At 36.4% G+C, this 19,926-nt stretch overlaps 1 protein-coding gene across 8 annotated transcripts in view; it reads right to left on the bottom strand.

Annotated features, from left to right (window-relative positions):
- DNM1L (dynamin 1-like) overlaps positions 1 to 19,926 on the bottom strand; it is a 74,999-nt gene that overhangs the window by 37,118 nt on the left and 17,955 nt on the right. For 3 of the 8 annotated variants that reach the window (XM_006874757.1, XM_006874758.1, XM_006874762.1), the window contains exons 2-6: positions 17,319 to 17,466; positions 11,083 to 11,121; positions 9,201 to 9,247; positions 8,812 to 8,883; positions 5,344 to 5,430 (exon numbers count right to left, since the gene is read on the bottom strand). In XM_006874757.1, the coding sequence (XP_006874819.1) occupies positions 5,344 to 5,430; positions 8,812 to 8,883; positions 9,201 to 9,247; positions 11,083 to 11,121; positions 17,319 to 17,466 (393 nt within the window). Of the gene's footprint in view, positions 1 to 5,343; positions 5,431 to 8,811; positions 8,884 to 9,200; positions 9,248 to 11,082; positions 11,122 to 16,773; positions 16,776 to 17,302; positions 17,467 to 19,926 lie in introns of all 8 variants that reach the window. The other 5 variants (XM_006874759.1, XM_006874763.1, XM_006874761.1 and 2 more) reach the window with 3 other exon arrangements.

Below are 19,926 nucleotides of genomic sequence, written 5' to 3'. Positions count from 1 at the left end.
CACAGGTAAACAACTTTCTGGAGTCCTAGGGTAAGCACTCAACTGCAAGGTCAGTTTGAACCACAATGTCTGCTGTTCAAACTCACCAGCCACTCCTTGGAAACCCCATACAGGTTTGCTATGAGTCAGAAACCGACTCGATGGCAGTTAACAACAACAACAATAAACATCTTTCTGATATTCTCTGCTTTCAGCCAAGATCTATTTGATGTCAGCTATATCACTAGTGGCATATTTCTTCTGAATCCAGCTTGAATTTCTGACAGTTTCTTGTGCAGTACTGCTACAAATTTTAAATTATCTTCATCAAAATTGTATTTGTGTTTTTTATCAGTGACAGTTTGATAATTTCATATTCATCTGGGTCATCTTTCTTTGGAATGATACAAATATGGATCTCTTCCAGTCGCTTAGTCAGGCAGCTGTCTTCCAAATTTCTTGTGGAATGAGCGCCTCCAATGTTGCATCCGGTTGTTGAAACATCTCAACCGATATTGTCAACTCCTGGAGTATTATCTTTGCAAAGATCTTCAGTGCTGCTTAGATTGCTTCCTTCAATACCATCAGGGGTTTTGTTTTGTTAAGTTTTTATTATGAATTGTGTGTTAGTTTACATGGGCGAACATTACCTTTACATTCATCCTATCGTATTTTGTTTCACTGCAATGATCACAATCCCCTGCATGCATCATCAAACACCCAAAGGGTAAACCCCACACTCCTGCCTCCCCTCCCCATGAGCACACCACTCCTCTCCCTCCCTGAGTTCAAAGTTCCCAGCCACTCCTTCTATCCATGTCACTGCCTCTACCTCCATCCTTAGTGTCACTCCCTCTCCAGACACAGTCTCACACTTCGCTTTTCTCCCTTGATGGTTCCAGGGATCTCCGCTCCTGGACTGCAAAATCAGCCACTCCTCTCCTTTTGTTACCAAACATTTATTTACATTTACCTTTCCAACATTCGCTGTCAGACCTGATAGCAATCATTCCCTATTGAACCACAGGAGTCCTTTCCCCCTCACCTTTTATCAACCCCATCCAGACATGTTGGAAACAATTCAGTGGAGGTTCTACCTTTCCCTGTATTCTCTGGAGCTACAATCCCTATTGAAAGCTTATAAGCCAGTCACTTCTTGCCTTTGTAGTGCCCCATTTTGGGTAGACAATGTCTAAGTTCCCTCTCCCTGTAGACCCTGTGTACCAAGGGGGTGGGAATGATCCTCACTGTAGAAATTTGTCTACTCCTTTGTCATACTGCATCCAAAAGCATAGGTCAAGATCATCCACTTATAGTGGGTTACTCCCCCCCCCCCTGTTTCTTCCTCTAGTCATGTTCTAATCATCCAGCCATTGATGCCAGGTCAAATGGGTACTATTGGCAAGTGTGGGTGTTCTTGTGCATCTCCCCCCCCCGCCCCCATCACTTTATATCAGCTGGATGCTTCATACTACATTCTAGTCCTCTGGGGCCATGTTCCTGCCCCTGGGCCCAGGAGTCCCCAGGTCTCGTCATACTGCTGGTTAACCAGGTCTCAATCCAGGTTAACAGGAGCCTATTGAATGTGGTCGGACTTAGTTCACAACTTCATTGCTGTTTTTCCCCCTCTTCCCCTTATCGGTGACCAACGTGGTCAGCAGCAGGACCATATGCCTTCTAGTGTATTCCATTTGAGTTTCAGTCTTGGAAGGGGGTTTGCCTTGAGGGGACCTACCACTTGCATTGATGGCTCCCTGGGGAACAACTTGCTTATTCTTATAGTAATCATTTGGACTGCTGTTGTTTTTTGTTTTGTTTTGTTTTCTGCTGGTCTTATTTTCAAGAAGTATCTTCTGTTCTTTGTCTGCTCCAGACTGATTTGCTTATCCTTTCACATGGGAATGTCTCACCTCAGAAGATTCTGGATGATGATCAGGATTCCATCGATAGTCTTGTGCAATGCAAAGGCTCTGCAGAAAGCCTCCTTCACTGGGCAAGTTCTAGCACTAGTTTAGTTATTCCAAACAGTTATAGGCTGAAGACGGACTTACAAGCTTTCTCTGGTGATGTTTCTGGCTATTCCTCTCTCTCTCCTTCAAGTGTCTATTTTACAACAGTAGGCAAGGGAAACCAAGATTCAACAAACAGCCAAGCATCTTAACATCATTTCCCCACTTTTACCTGTTCAAACCATGCCTCAATCTTTGTATCCACGAGCCCTGTTGTTTCACGTTTGTGCTCAGATCGTTATTTACCTCTGTCCCATTTAGCCCATGTAAAGCTGCCTAGCTATTCTCCCATCCACCTTATTTTTCCTCTCCCCTTCCCCTTCATTTTAGCTAGTCTATGCTCAACAACAAGTTTCTATGCTCAAGAAAAAGAGCCACTCTACCAGCTTAGTAAAGAATGGATTGTAAGGAAGATCAGTTTTAGGAAGCTATTGCAGCCATCTCAGGTAAGATGTGGCAGCTATGAATTTTTAAGTCATGATAGGATTCTGCATATATTTTAAAGTTAAGGAGAGTCAAGATTTTTGACAGAGGAAATACGATGGGAGGAAGATACAGAAGTATCAAGAATGTCTCCATATTTGGGGGCCTAAATAACTCGTAGAATGGAGGTACCATTTAATGAAGATGAGAAGAGAGAAGAAGGACCAAGGCTGGTCAAGGAAAGGGTCAGGAATCTGGTTCCAGAAAAGTCAAGTTTGAAATATCAATGAGACATACAGGTGTATATATGTCAAGTAAGCAGTGGATATACAAGTCTACTTATATAATTCATATACATTCATGTATTAAAGTAATAAGATTTGATGAAACCATCAAGAAGTTATGTATAACTAGAAAAGAGATTCAAGAACTAAGCTCTAGGCATTCACTATTTAGACACTGAGGCAATTAAAAAGCAGCAAAAGAGACTGAAGGATGTAAAACTAATGTTCTGCCATGTAAACTACCACATAATTCACAATAAAACATTAAAAAAAAAAGAGAGAGAGAGAGACTGAAGGAGTGGTCACCACAATTGAGAGAAAATCTGTATGTCATGCTGTCTTAGAAGCCAACTAAAGAATGTATTTTTGGAAGGGAAAGCTAAGCATTACTTTCAACAGAGATAAAATTAAAACATTGCCTTTGCAAAGAAGAATCAGACAAAGATGCCTCTTACTAACACTTCTATTCAGTACTGTGCTAGAAGTCATAGCCAGAGCTATAAGGCAAGAAAGGAAAATTAAAGGCATCCAAATTGGCAAGAAAGATAAAATTCTCTGCAGCAAAAAAAATATTAGAACTCACTGAAAATTTGAGTAAAGTGGCTACAAGATCAACATATAAAAATCAGTTGCATTTCTTTACACTAATAAAGAGAACTCTGAAAAGGAAATTAGGAAAACAATACCATTTGCAATAGCTACCCAAAAGATGAAATGCTTAGCAATCAATCTAATGAGATAAACAAAAGAAAACTACAAAACACTACTACAAGAAACCAAAAGAGACTTACAAAAAAGGAATATACCATGCTCATGAATAGGAAGATTTTAAACACTACTCAAAGCAATCTATAGATATAATGCAGTCCTGGTCTGGCACGGGATGATAAGTACCGGACTGTTAACCACAAGGTAAGTGATTCAAATCCACCAGCTGCTCCTTAGAAACCCTATACAGGGTCGCTATGAGTCAGAACCAACTCAATAGCACGTAACAACAACAATCCAGATTCTAACATCCTTCCTTAAAGAGGTCAAAAAACTGATCACTGCTGTAAAGGAAAGAGACGTCAGATAAGTAAAGCGTTACTTAAGAAGAAGAACAAAGTTGGAGGCTGCTCACTTCCTGATCTCAAAATCTGTTCCTGATCTCAAAACAGCTTGGTACTAGAACAACAAAAGATACATAGATTTATGGACAGATACATAGATCAATTGAACCCAGAAGTAAATTCATCCATATACAGTCAGCTGATCTTTGATATAGAGACAAAACACATTACATGGGGAGAGATTGTTTCTTGAACAAATGGTGCTGGCAAAACTGGAAATCTATTTGCAGACGAAAACAAGACCCATATTTCACACCATATAAAAAACAAATTCAACATGGATTCAAGACCTAAATGTAGAACCTAGAACTATAAAGATCATCAATGAAAAAACAGGGGCAAACTTAGGGACTCTGACAAATGGCATAAATACACTATCAAACATAACTAAAAACACACAAGACAAAATAGATTACTGGAACCTCCTAAAAATTAGACACTATGTGCAGCAAAAAATTTCACCAAAAAAGTAAACGAGAGTCCACAGACTGGGGAAAAACTTTTGTAACAACATATCAGACAAGAGGCTAATCTCTAAAATTTACAGAAAACTACAAGTCTACAAGAAAAAGACAAATAATACAGTAAAAAGACACCTATTTGGTGAAGTGTCTGTTCATGTTCTTTGCCCGTTTAGAAGACATTCTGGCAACCAACAAATACATAAGGAAATGTTTGCTCTCATTAGCCATTGTAGAGATCCAAATCAAAACAACAATGAGAGTAGCAAATGGAATCTTAAAAGCTCATGAGCAATCATCTAAGGTGCAAATACTGGTCTTTCTAAGTGCAGAAGAAAGAAAAGTGATGAAAATTTAAGAGGCTTGGAAACAACTAGTCTAATGGACCAATGGCACATGTGAACATCAAACTCCACGACTAAAACCAGAAGAGTTAGATGGTGCCTACCTACCAATACCAATTGTTCTGAAAGGGATAATATTAGAAGATCCTGGAATGAGCGGAAGACAGTGAGGAACAAAACTCAAAATTATTTAAAAAAAAGATCAGGCTTACTGGTCAGAAAAAAAGACTGGAGGCATCCCAAGACTAAGGCCCTCGGCCACCCTTCAGGCCTCACCCTCATTACTTCGTTTCAACCAACCGGTGGATATGTACATAGGGGGGACAACACTAATGGGGTACTCTCACCATGGAATAGTCAACCATTCAAGATCAAAAGGGAAATATTTACCTGGGAATAAGAAGAGTGGAATGGAAACAGGAACCACAGAGAGAAAGTAGGATAACTGATGTTAATGGAGGAGATGGTAATCACTGAGATTTTTTTTTTTTTGTTTAAACAAAGTGTTATGATATGCTGGATGTAAAACTGATGATCTGCTTTGTAAACCTTCACTCAATTCACAATAAAATGTTTCAAAAAAAGGAAAGGTCAGAATATGTCAAATGTTGCTAACAGATGGAGTGTGATTGCAAAAGAAGTTGATTATTCTCAAGATTAACGAAAAACCACATCTGTTCAACTGAAAACCAAGAGTACCAAATCTACAACGAGTAACAACTACTCCTTACCTTGGTCATTCCTGGCAAATCCACAAGTGTCAGATTAACAACATTGGGTGAAAAAATCTTAAGATGAATTGGTTCAGGGCTGACTCCCTAAAAAGTAAGTTTTAAAATATTCTATTAAAATCACATTAAATTTCAACAAAACAGAAAATGTTAAACTTCATTTAAGATAGACATTAACCCCCTCACCCCCAAAAAACCAACCATCTGCCCTCAAACTGACAACTCAGAGTGAGCCTTCTATTTGCCAGAGTAGAACTGTACTCCAAAGAACTTTCAGAAATAATAGAGGTGCCATGGGTTAATGCGCTAGACTGCAAAGTTGGTTTGAACTGCAGGGTTGGCAGATCAAGCTCACCAGCTGCTCCTCGGAAACCCTATACAGGGTCGCTATGAGTTAGAACCAACTCGACGGCACTTAACAACAATAAAAACATGCTTTTAAGTATGAATTAAACCATGATCACTGAAATATCTGAGCAATTAAAAATGGATGAAATACACAAGAAGTAAGGGAGTCAAATCATACTGATGTTGCTGTTATGTGCCATCAAGTCAGTTCTGACTCATAGCAACTATATAGGGTTTCCAAGGCTGTAGATCTTTGCAGGAGCAGAAGGCCTCATCTTTCTTCCCCAAAATGGCTAACATCAGACTCTAGCCAACCATATATAGTAAGTTTTAATCCTATCAAGGGGAGTCCTGGTGTGGTGCTGTAGGATAAGCACAAGACAGAGTTGGTATGAACTATAATGTGAGTGGTTCAAACTCAACAGCTGATCCTTGGAAACCCTATACAGGGTCACTAGGAGTCAGAACTGACTTGACAGCACTTAACAATAACAACAGCAACAATGCTCTCAAGGAGTCCTGGTGCGGCACTGCAGGATAATGCACTGGACAATGGACCACAAGGTCGGTTTGACCTGCAAGGTGGGCAGTTCAAACCCATCAGCCACTTCTCAGAAATCCTATTCAGGGCACTATGAGTCAGAACTGTTAAGTGTTAGGCACTTAACAACAACAAACAATCCTATAAGATCGTATTCCATTAATATAAGCAATTTATTTTACCTACACAATTACACTATTTTCTCTTAATTCGATGCCAATACAACTTCTTAAATATGTCTAATATACTTAGTGCTGAACAAAAGAATAACATAGCCCTCACTATACAAATTTATTAGGTTCCTGTGTTCAGAGAAAGAAGGATCGCTAACAAGTTATCTAACTTGGTTTGGTACCCATGTGAAAATCATGTGTCAACAGTATGAACAGTAAGGGATTCATCAGAACCTATCGATCCCTAAATTTAAACAGTAAGAATTTAGACAGTAAGAGACAGCTGTATTTTCTCTCCATTAGACTACAAAATCCATTAGGGTGAAGATAGCCCTCATTTTTACCACCAGCCTTAGACAAGTTTTGTAGGATGTCACTTATAAACTGTTCACATTTTGTCTATAAAATGTTCTCCCATTTATGTATCTACCTTACATGTCTTGCTTCATTAACCCAGTGAAAATATTCATTTTTCAAGAAACTTCTGTAGAATATCCTTTACTCTAAGCACTTAAATTTGCTGTATGGAATTACTCTGTACTACTTTCATATTTTAACTACTCAAGTATTCTAAAGTCATATGCTGGTATTCTACATACCTACCTCAGGATCTTTAGTGCTATGTCATTCCCCTACCATGTCCAATTCAATACTTTGCCCCATGTGGAAAAACATTATATGTACTTTTTTTTCCTCACTGAGAAGACTGTCTTTTACCAGGAAATGTCTTTACAGCTCCAGTCTCACAGATATTTCATGTCTTCAGGGCTTTATGTTACATGTATGAAATAATTTATATATTGAGCCATATAAAATTATTAACATAAGATCATACATTACTTCATTACATGAATGATTTAGGGAAAAAGAGATACTTAGAGATCTGGGGATAAAAGATACCTCTGTCTTTTGCAGATCAAAACCTGTTAGGTAAACTATATCCTCAGCATTAATTGAACACCTTTAGGTATATAGATAGCCTTACTCTTCCATGACAATCAATTTGGTGTAACTAAAAACTTTCCTTTCACAATCAACAGTCTCACTTCCACTCTAAATTCTGTCACTGTGTAAAATTATCACTAATTCCTGAGTTCAATAAATGCAGGGGGATCACAGAAAAGGTAGTCCAGACTGGTAGAATGACTAACAATATCTCATATGCAAATATCAACCTTGATATAATTACAAAGGAGTTCTGGTGTGGCGCTATAGGATAAGCACTGGACTGCAAGGTCAGTTTGAACCTTAAGGTCAGTGGTTCAAACTCACCAGCCTCTCTTTGGAAATCCTAGCTATGAGTCAGAACCAACTTAACGACAAAAACGTAAGTACAGAACTGAGGACAAACTAATCTAGTTACCTGCGACCAGACTTTCTAGCCTTCTATGCAACAGTTATTAGAAATTCAGGAAAGGATGAAAATGATGATCACAATGAAAGTAACTTAAAGGTTATCAGCCTAGAGTTCATTAATGAACAAAACTAAGTCAATCGCTAGTACAGAAACAAATTTTTTGAACAGGAATGACTTAACAGGGCTCCAAAACAACCTTCCCAGCATAGTGCCTTGTAGATACAAAGGCCCAACAGATATTTATTGAATGTTAGTACTAGGCTAGGGCCCACTTAGAGGATTAAGTCTACCACGTGCCTTTAAGAAAATATAAGAATGGCGGTAAAAAAAAATAGTACCTGGTGTCAAACAGTATCTCAGTCAATTTAGTTTCAATTTTAACAATCACAGAACATAAAACAATTCAGTAGTTAACATACTAATTTCCATTTTTCACTAGAAAATTAACCTAATTTCTCTTTGCTCACCTAAATTGATAATCTAGCCTTACTCAGGTGAGAAAAGAGCTCTTCAAAATATAAATACTTCATAAATTAAACAGATTGCTGAGACAGAGTACAATCAATCCATCAAGAAAAGATAGCTAATTGTTACAGTATTGTTGTTGTTAAGTGCTGTCGAGTCAGGAAAATAATTATATAATAAAGCGGCAAGTACAAAACAAGATCAAGAATAAACATCTACATAAAATATTTCTGTACATAAAAGTTCTATGAAACAAATAATAGATTTAAACAAATCTTAATATATATGAAAATATGCCATTTTTCCTATTAGATCCTTTCAAAGACCAGCATTATGTAAACAGTTTGTTCTCAGCTACTAAGCAGAATACAGGCAGTTTAAACCCAACCAGCAGCGAAGAAGACAAGCAATCAGCTTCTATAAAGATTACAGCCAAGAAAACCCTATGAAGCTCAGTTCTACTCTTTGGGTCAGGAGTCAGAATGGACTTGACAGCAACAAGTTTTTTTGTTTTTTTTGTCACATAACATTATATAAAATAACACTCTCAATTATATATGTATCATCATTAAAAGGATGCCTACCTTATTATTTCCTGAAATTCTTTCTGTTTCATTTTCAATTTCTTGTCGAATTTCATCAAAATCAGTGTAAAGCTAAAAATTATTGAAAAATAAGCACAACATTCAAAATTATATTAAAAGTTCTTATATGGGGGGAGGTGAAGGGACCCATAAGCTTCAAGGTTATCTATAGATTTTCTGTAAAGAATTTTTAAACAAAATCTAATGTAGACATACATTTTCCTGAAAAAAGGATTCATAGCTTTTATGAACTTTTCAAAGCTGCCTAATCAAATAAGTTATACATCTTTAATTAGAGAAGCAGGCTAAGAAACAAAATTATCAAGTACATGCATGCGCAAAAAAAGCTGTCAATGGTATTTCTTCAATAAATATTCTTGTGTGGTTACCTTATTTTTGGTGTGAAGAAATTTACCCCATTCTTCTGCTTCAACCCCTGTAAAAAGAAAAACTCATTTACTAGAAACTATGGAAATTACTTGTTATTTTTAGTTAAGGAGTCAAAACAGCACCACAGTAAGTTGTTATTTGTTCCTATTTTGCCATTATTATAAGACATATGTTGTTAAGACCTGCTAAAGTATACCTTTCACGATGTAAAATTTTTTTATCATGTACAGGCAGTCTAAGTTACTAAAAGACCTGTTATTGTGTCTGTATGTCTTTAAGTGGAATTTGTGGATCAGTCAAAACAGGTGCAAATGGTTCTTATTTAGCCTTACTGTAGCACAAGAAAAGGCTCACTGCCTTTTCAACTATTTAAAAGGTTCAAGTGCAGAAATTGAAGTTGACTATGATTAACAATTTGTTTTATGTAAGGATTGGTTATCTGGTAGCATAGTGGTTACGAGTCAGGTTGCTAAGCTCAAGGTCAGCAGTTCAAAACTACAAGCCGTTCCGCAGGAGATGAGGCTTTCTGCTCCCGTAAAGATTTACAGCCTTGAAAACCCTATGCAGGCTCACTATGAGTCGGAACCGACTCCATGCACACCATCGCCACACCAAGGACTCAATGAGAGTAAATTTACAAGATGAGCAGGTAGTTGTCTGTAAGCCTGACATTTGTATTCTGGGACTTCTGTATTTCAAAACATAACTAACTTCAGGTAGAGTAGCTCAGAGATCCTCCAATCATTTGAAATCTGGATTTCATGAATAAAATTCTTCTCTTCTCAGTTTGTGTGTAGTCGTAATATATTAAAGGGCATATTCTTTTTTTTTTTCAAAAAGTATCTTGTACATAAACAAAAGACTCAATAAAGTACCTTACTGAATAACACAAAAAGGAGATATACAGATAAAAAAAAATTATGTAATATGTGAATGAAACTACTGATTTTCAATCTATTTCTAGTTTTGTTTATCTGTAATGTCTCTGTTATCTACAAAGCCTCCATTTGTTGTTCATTAACAGAGTTCTCTTAGTAACTTGGAACTGATCTGTAATTTATATGCACTTTCAAGGTGGTTTTTTTCCCCCAAGAGCCATGACTATATTTTCCCTTGGAATTATAGATGGGAAAGAAATGAAATGGAGAAAAAAATCAAAACAAACATCCTGGCTTATGTACTTTTTGGAGTTCCAACTTCTAATCTTATGTCAGTTACACCTGCACTTGCTAGAGAAAAAGAAAACATGTTCAGTGTATGTACTATGTGAAATGGTCAAAAACTTTGAAGGCAAATTTTTTTTTTTTTTTTTTTACCCAAAGAAACTAGAAATATGTAATTACATTTAATCATAATCCAGCTTACTTAATAAAACATATCAGCCACCTGAAATCAAAATACACATGACTGTAAGATATTGTGACAAATATTTCCTGAGAAAATAGCAGATCAATTCTTTGATGGAATAAAGGTAAATAAAATTGGATCCTTTTTGCAAGTAAAATCTCACCTACTTGGAGCTTAATACCTTCTTCCAAGAAGTCTCATTGAAGCACTGGAGTTATCTAGGTGAACAGAACTCACGGAGGCAGGGTACTACATACCACAGGGGTGTGTTTAATTTACCTTGTTGTATAAAAGAGGCCTGGTATCACAAGCAAGTTTTCAAAACTAAAAATAAAATAAATTACATTCACCACCAAAAAAGCTTGCATTTTGATGAATACTGAAAAGATAACAAGAACTACTAATACCTGCAACCGATATGGACAGGCAAATAGAAATGGAAGGAAAAAGAAAATGCGGACAGCCTGTAATAGTACAAAAGCATACATGCAGGCATGATAGAAAAAGGGCCAAGAACGAATGGATAAAGGAAACCTTTAGAAAGGTGTCTTGAGTTTTTCCATGTGGCAGGGTCTGTAGTTAAAGAGAAACAGCACAGAATGAAAAGTTTAGTGCTTATCACTAAAATATTAAACTTTTAAAAGTATCTAATGTACAGAAACCTGAACACATTTCAAATGCACACATCTCTCAATTATTCAAAATTTACATACAGAGTTAGAAGGATGTGTATAGTATTTTTAAATGTGACATAAGTTAATCAGTGCCGTCAAGTTGGGACCAACTCATAGCGATAGTATAGGGTTTCCAAGTAGTTGCTGTTGACTTTAAACCACTGGCCTTGCAGTTCAAAGCGAACTTATATGGTCCAGTGCTTATCCTATGGTACCACAACAGGACTCCAAGCCTATGCCATTATTTATTTTCAACACTGTCAGAAAACTTTCCATTACAATTCTTACTGCTGGTTTCTATATCCTGACACAATTAAAATTAATCCACTATTCAAAAATGTGCTCATATAACCTACTACTGAAAAAGATGGATTGCCTGAAAAGACTCTATGAAAATAATAAACACATCTTTCACAGCGTTTACGAGTTAATAAGGCTCTACAAGTACTTGTCCCATTAGCTAAGCCTGAGCTTTTTAAGGGTTCATTTCTTTGAAACTTATATTGCATTTAACAGAACAACAGAATAACTCTTCAATTTCATGGATGCAATCCAAAGGAAAACTACTGCTTGTACCATGACCCTTTGTGCAGAACAATTAATTCTACCTTTTTACTTAACTCTTATATATAATTTTACTTCACTTTGGAGGGAAACTACTTTTACAAACAAATACAAAAGTGAGTCAAAAATTATTTGAACTCTGGTTATATTAAAATGCCTGTCCACGTCCATAGCTGATGACAACATTGAGTGTGCACTTATGTGGCAAATCAGCCATGGCTCTGCCTATGAAATAATCCACACAGACTTGGATTTTGAAAAGTTTGTGCAAGATGGGTACTGAAACAACTCACAGAAGAGCATAAACAGAAGCATTTGGAAATCTACAAACAAAATTTGGCAATACTTGAAGGAAGGTAAAAGTTGCTTAATTTTTTTTTAACTGGTGATGAGACACAGATTCATCACTATGACTCTGAGAGTAAACAGCAAAGTATGGAATAGAAACATTCCCAATCATTGACCTAGAAAAAGTTCAAAAGCCAACCATCAGCTGGAAAATTGACATTAACAGTTTCTGGGATTTTCAAGGACCAGTATAGGAACACTATCAGTGCTCATCATAGTGACATGCTCACTGAAGAGCTGAAATCTAAATTTTGGATTAAATGCAGAGAACTGCTGCTATCCAAGGTCTTTATGATCTTGCATGACAACACATCTCCTCACACCTCTGCCCACATTGTTTACAATCTGCAAAAACTTTGTTTTGAGGTGTCAAAGCATCCTATCTATAGTCCTGATCTTGCTCCATCAGACTCTCCCTCGTTTACTCCCCTGAAAGCAGCCCTTCGAAGATGAAGAGTCACCTCCGATGAAGAAGCAAAGACAGCAGTGCATTTGTGGCTCACAGTTCAGCATAAAACATTTTTAATGAGGGGATACAAAAGCTTGCTGATGATGGACAAAGTGTATTGAAAAGCAAGATTATGTCAAAAAAAGACGTATTTATCTTTTCTAAAAGTTGATTAAAATTAATTCTACAGCCAGAGTGCAGATAATTTTAGACTCACCCTCATAATATAACTTGTTGTTAGGTGCCATCAAGTCAGCACCAACTCATAGCGACCTTATGCACAGCAGAGCAAAACAATGTCCGATCCTGGGCCAACCTCACTACTGTTGCCACACTTGAGGCCATCGATGCTGCCACCTGGCCAATCCATCTCATTGGGGGTCTTCCTCTTTTTCTCTGACCCTCCATCTTACCGAACATGATATCCCTCTCCAGCGACTGTTTCCTCCGGACAACATGTCCAAAGTATGAGAGACGAAGTTTGGCCATCTTGACCTCTAAGGAGCACTCTAGCTGCACTTCTTCCAAAACAAATCTACTGGTTCTTTTGGCAGTCCATGGCACTTTTAGTATTCTCCTCCAATACCATAATTCAAAAGCATCAATTCTTCTATGGTCTTCCTTATTCACTGTCCAGCTTTCGCATCCATATGAGGTTATTGAAAATACTATGGCTTGGGTCAGGCACACCTTAGACCTCAAGCTGACATCTTTGCTCTTCAACACTTTAAAAAGTTCCTGTGCAGCAGATTTACCTAATGAAATACATCATCTGATCTCTTGACTGTTGCTTCCGTGAGTGTTGATAGTTGATCCAAGAAGAATGAAGTCCTTGACAACCTCAATCTTTTCTCCATTGATAAGAATGTTGTTAATTGGTCCAGTGGTGAGGATTTTTGTTTTTTTGACATTGAGATGTAATCCATATCGAAGGCTATGCTCTTTGATCTTCATCAGTAAATGTTTTAAGTCCTCTTCACTTTCAGCAAGCAAGGCTGTATCATCTGCATATTGCAGGTTGTTAATAAGTCTTCCTCCAATCCTGATGCCACGTTTTTCTTCATAGAACCCAGCTTCTCAGATTATTTGCTCAGCATACAGGTTGAATAAGTATGGTGAAAGAATACAACCTTGTCGCACACCTTTCTTAATTTTAAAACATTCAGTGTTCCCATGTTCTGTTCGAACTACTTCTTGGTCAAGGTATAATAACACAAATCACACCCATATTTTAGGCATTATCTTATAAAACATAGACATTTGTGTAACACAAAAACATTTGGCTTTAGTTCAACTACTTACTTCCAAAAATAAATTTTCAAAACATCCATTGATACCGTTAAAAGGTACAATACAGAGCACAATTTCGGTCTTTAATCAGCACACTACTTGTCGATTTTTTTCTAAAAAAAAAAAAAATCTCAGAAAAGCTTGATTTATTTCTTACAAAAGATTGCGAAAGACAATTATGGACTGCTTCAAACTAAACTACCATCCCACTCTAAAAGTCTGACTTTGTTATTAGTAAGAATATAACAGACAGTGAAAGTTAAGCTAAGAAATTTCATATAAAATCCCACCTATAACCCTCAATGGAGTCCTGGTTTGGTGCTGTAGGATAAGCAATAGACTACTAACCACAAGGTTGACAGTTCAAACTCACAAGTCGCTGCTGGAAACCCTATACAGGGTCAGGGTCATTATGAGTCAGAACTTAATACACTTCAATTATCCTTAATACACTTCAATTATCCTACACAGATAGGGGAATGAAGGATCTCACATTAAATTGAATGTATTCTAGCCAGTTTTGACGGCTGTGGGCTAATGCGTCAGACTGCAAAGTCGTTTTGAACGGCAAGGTTGGTGGTTCAAGCTCACCAGCTGCTCTTTGGAAACTCTATACAGGGTCGCTATGGGTCCAAATTGACTCTGAGTCGACAGCACTTAATAACAACAACATATCTAAAATGGACTTCAGGTATGGTGCTGTGGATCAGTACTGGACTGTGAACCATAGGTTAGCAGTTCAAATCCACCAGTTGCTTCTCGGAAACCCTATATGGGGTCGCTATGAGTCAGAACCAACTCAATGGCATGTAACAACAACAGCAATATCTAAAATGGACTATACTTCCCTGTCATTTTGGAATACAGTGTTCTCAAACTAACCTGTTACTGATAACTTATGCCTTTTTTGGAGTTCTGGTATGGCGCTGTGGGTTAATGCGCTAGACTACTATGTCAGTTTGAACCACAAGGTCAATAGTTCAAGCTCACCAGCTACTCTTTGTAAATCCTGTTCAGGTTCCTATGGGTCAGAATTAACTCAATGGCACTTAACAACAACATACCTTTTTTACCTAACAAAGCCCTTAGGGGCTATATATCCCAATACAAAATGGTTAGAAGGCTAATTCTTTTTTTTTTTTTTTTTTTTTTAAAGTTCTTCTATCTACTTACATTTTCCCCTTACTCCTATCTCCTTGTAGTCTTTTCCCCCTCTAGTACCATATTCCATACTCATCACACTAACTATATGTTTATCTACTTCACTGTTTCTAATTTTCTCTAGGTTAGAATGACTTATGATACACTAGAATTATTCATTCCAAAGCTAAAGAAGCTGATGAGAAACTAAGGAACTATCCTAGAATAAGACACAGTTAGTACTCAAAATTTATTAACTCTATTTTGTATTCTGGATGATCCAGCTGCCATTTTCAGTGAGCTTTACTGTTGCTGTTTTTCAACATGGAAAATAAGCACTAACCTTGTAGAGGGATATATATATATATTCACGTAAAGATAAGCGGATTTACTGACCACCACCAAAGAGAGATGTCAACAAAACATAGTAACACACAAGCAAAGAGATAACAAGGAGCTCAAACGTCTATAACTTAAAGGTGCATCCTTTACTAACAAGCAAAGTTTTATCTAAGAAAACAATATTCACATTTGCAAATAGTTTCCTAAGAGTTAGGATATCATCTGCCCTTTTCAAGGCTACTGAAAAAAAATGCAAACTTAAGAAGGCCTATTGCCATAGAGTTTTTAAAGTGTTAATTTAAAGTATTTGGTAAATTTGTTTATGTAATGTAAAATGTAGCATTCTATACACTGGATGCTGAACCACAGACTAATCCAAAATGATTAGATTTAAGATAAAGAATTTCATTAATAAAGAAATATTACAGAAGTGTAAAGTGATACCGAATATGAAAAGAAGTTGTCCAATATAAGTAAGGGTCCTACATATCCTCTGGCTGTCTATCCAAAATTATTTTTTATTGAAACCCACAACTTCATCAACTGTTTCAGTAATTAACTTTCTAGAATCAAGCAGATGCTCAGCACAAATGTGATTTACGAAAAAAATCAAATCAGCTCCAATAACCACTATAATAAGTGAAGGAAAACTCAAATACAGTAATTAAAGTAACTTCACTTTCATCAATACTATCATCCTACTTTAATCAGAAAATAAGAAGTAGAATGAGACAGCACTGAAAAACAACTTGGTACTCTGCTGAAAATATAATTTAATAGTACAGACCCTTAAAAGTGAGATAAAAAATCTGAGTCAAACACTGAATACAATAGGAAGATTAAACATATTATTTCTCCTATCAAACATTAAAACTCTCATTAATATATTTAAGTATGAGTGATTTTGAATACATATTTAATCAACAACTTAAAATCTGCTAATACAGATAGCATTTCTTACAATATATTCAATTTCGTTATTGTTAAGTGCCATCAAGTCGGTTCCAACCTATAGCAAAACCCTGTATAGGGTTTTCGAGAAGCGGCTAGAGAGCTTGAAAAAAAACTGTCTATATAAAGAGTGTGAATATATTCTTATTTTTAATACTCCATTAATGAAATATACTAATAGAGTCTAGCTGGAGACTAAGTCTGAACATGGGAAGAAGAGAAATCTTCAAAAATGGTGCGTTGTCATGATTTGGAATCGGATGGACAGCAACTGGTTTGGTTGAGTTTGTATATAGGAGTCCTGGTGTGGCGCTGTAGGTTAGTCACTGGACTGCTAACCACATGGTCATATTTCAAAACCCACCAGTCACTCCTTGGAAACCTGATACAGGGTCACTATTAGTCAGAACTGACTTAATGGCACTAACAGCAGCAGCAAGAGAAGGGTCTAAAAAGCAAAACAGAAACTCCTCTTAATAATATTTACTTTAACACAAGGGGAAAATAAATCAGTTAGCCTTCCACAGCAGATGACTGATGGTAAGACTTAAAAATGAAAGATGAGATAACGTCGCTAAGCTGGAAAACAAAATCATTTAATTTTACTTAAAACAAAATCTTTTCCACTAGTATCTTAATGATATAAATTTTAAATCCTCCCCCTCAAAAGGTGGTGTTTTAAATAGAAAAGAAACTTTAAAATGAAGACACAAAAGCCAACTCACTTAGTGGCACTTTTCACTGAACCCACCATTAAAATTCATATAAAGAGCATTTTAATCTACTAAAGAGCTAGGGTACCAAAAAGAGACTATTCCCAATAAGTTTACTCATGGTCCTTCAAAACAACAAAAATTACTTTTTTTTTTTTTAACGTGAGAAAAATGCATACTACTTCTCTTCATAGAACTTCTTTAATATAGCCACTAGTTTCTAATGATCTAATCAGTGAATGTATTTCTACAAGCAGACCAAAAATGAATTTTAATTCTTATACCAATTCTGAAATTTACCATTTTCTTCTCCTGTTGTTTTTCGCTTATCTTCTGGTGAAACATGGACAAGCTGCAGAATGAGAGGTCTCCGAGTGACAATACCAGTACCTCTGGGAAGCAGGTCCCTCCCCACTAGGCTTTCTAGCACTGAGCTCTTTCCACTGCTCTGAAAACAGAATATACAAAAGCAGTATGAGTTTCTTATCAGATATCTTTTTTAATTTTCTAATTGTAAATTGAGCGAAGGTTCATAGAACAAATCAGCCTTCTATTCAACAACCTACACACACCTTCTCATGTCATCTATAGTTTTGAAACTCAGTAAGACTATACTAAAAAAAAAGTAGCATACAAAGAAATAAATGAAGACTTTTTAAAAGAAAATGTATTAAAATTTTTATTATATAATCTTCATTAAAAAAAAAAAAAATCCTAAAGCAGAGAAAATAAAAGCTTTATCCCCAACCTCATAATCCTCTACCTTTTATGAAACTCTCCAAGTTAGGTTTTTGAATTTCACATATAAAATATTTGAATATATAATATCTTGCCTATAATATGTAGATACTTAACTATATTGGGTCAGTACTATATGTTCTCTAACCTGCTTTTATTTTTACCATAATAAACAGCAATATCATTCCACATCAATATCTAACCTTCTGTGTTTAATGGTTAAATAAAAAATGTGCCCAATTAAGAATATTTCAATGGTTTCCTGCTTCTGTTATTATCAATGTTGCAACGAGCATGCTTGTACATATAACCTTACTGACTTACCCATCTACCTCATCAGATTTAGAGCATATAAATGAAGTTGCTATGATTCAAGAGCACACCAATTTAAAGCATGCGTGTGTAAGTACTGACAGACTGTACACTACAAAACGAGTTCATTCAGTTTGCTGCAACTCCATGAGCACTGGTCATTGTCCTCTAGATCTTTGTCACTTAGATAGATTTGGTTTTTGTTTTTTAATTGAGGTCAAGCATCCTTTTGCTTAAGGGCTTTCTGTATGAGGAAGCTTAAAAATGTTCGTGAAAAATTTCCATCAACTTTTAATATCGTTTTGTTCATAAACTTTTGAAGCCCCCTCATATTTCTCCCTCAGAGATTTGTTTGCTCAAATGATGTTTTATATGTCTCTTATTCATTTATAAAGCTCTTTATTATTATAATTATGGGTGCATACTAATATTAATAAATATTTGACTAAATACATAAATGGGAAGAAGACATAAATCTCCCATACAGAAGGGTTCCAAATAAATTACGTAACTAACTCCCCACTTCTTACTGTGCTATAAAGAGCGACTTTCATTCAAAGAGCATAGTAAGGAAATGGAGGGAAAATGACTAACATTACCACAAACACTATCACACCCAGCTGATCTAGATTAAATGCAAATGATAAATCATGTTGATAGTATGCACCCTGGATCTGAGGTAATAAAAATGGCACTTTATCGTTGTAGCCTTCCTCCTAAAAACACATGTGGTTATGTGCCGTGGAGTGGGTTCCGACTCATAGCCACCTTGTGTACAGGGTTTCCGAGGCTGTAAATCTTTACAAAAGCAGAAAGCCTCATCTTTCTCCCGTAGAACAGCTTGTAGTTTCAAACTGCTGACCTTATGGTTCATGGCCTGATTCGTAACAACTACACTACCAGAGCTCCTTAAAAACACATAACCCCAGTCAAATCAAGAGGAAAATATGATATAAACTTCAATAAAGGTGCAAAATATTTGACAAGAACTCCATAAAACTGTCAAGGTCATCACAAAAGAAAATCTGAGAAACACTCACAGCTAGAAGCCTAAATGTACAACTAAATGTAATGTGTTCTGGATGGGATACTGGATCACCAATAGAGCAGTAAGTGAAAATTAAGGAAATGCTAACAAAGCACGGACTTTCATTAATAATAATAATTAGCAATATTTGGTTCATTAATTATAACAAGGAGTTCTGGTATGGAGCTCAACCACAAGATTGGTTTGAATTCCAAGGTCAGTAGTCCAAACTCACCAGCTGCTCCTAGGAAAGCCTATATAGGGTCACTATGAGTCAGAACCACTCAAAGGCACTTAACAATTATAATAAATGCTCCATACTAATAATGTAAGATGTTGCTGATAACAAAGAAGACTTAAAATACTTATTGATACAAATCAAAACCCACAGCCTTTAGTATGGGTTGTATCTCAATGTAAAGAAAACAAAAATCCTCACCACTGAACAAATAAACATCTATATAAACGGAGCTCTGGTTACAAATCAGGCTGCGAACCGCAAGGTCAGCAGTTCAAAACTACCAGCTGCTCCGCGGGAGAAAGATGAGGCTTTCTGCTCCAGTAAAGATTTATAGCCTCGGAAACCCTGTTCAGGGTCGCTATGGGTCAGAACCAACTTGACGGCACTTAACAACAACAACATATAAATGGAGAAAAGATTGAAGTTGTCAAAGACTTCATTTTGCTTGAATCAACCATCAACACTCATGGAAGGAGCACTCAAGAAATCAAACGACATATTACTTTAGGCAAATCTGCTGCACAAGACCTCTTTAAAGTGTTGAAGAGCAAAATGTCTGTTTGAGGATTAAGGTGCTCCTGACCCAAGCC

Source organism: Chrysochloris asiatica, unplaced genomic scaffold, assembly GCF_000296735.1.
Source record: "Chrysochloris asiatica unplaced genomic scaffold, ChrAsi1.0 scaffold00299, whole genome shotgun sequence".
Lineage (NCBI taxonomy): Eukaryota > Metazoa > Chordata > Mammalia > Afrosoricida > Chrysochloridae > Chrysochloris > Chrysochloris asiatica.
Note: the sequence above shows the minus strand (reverse complement) of the source record. Positions and strands in the feature narration are given on the sequence as shown.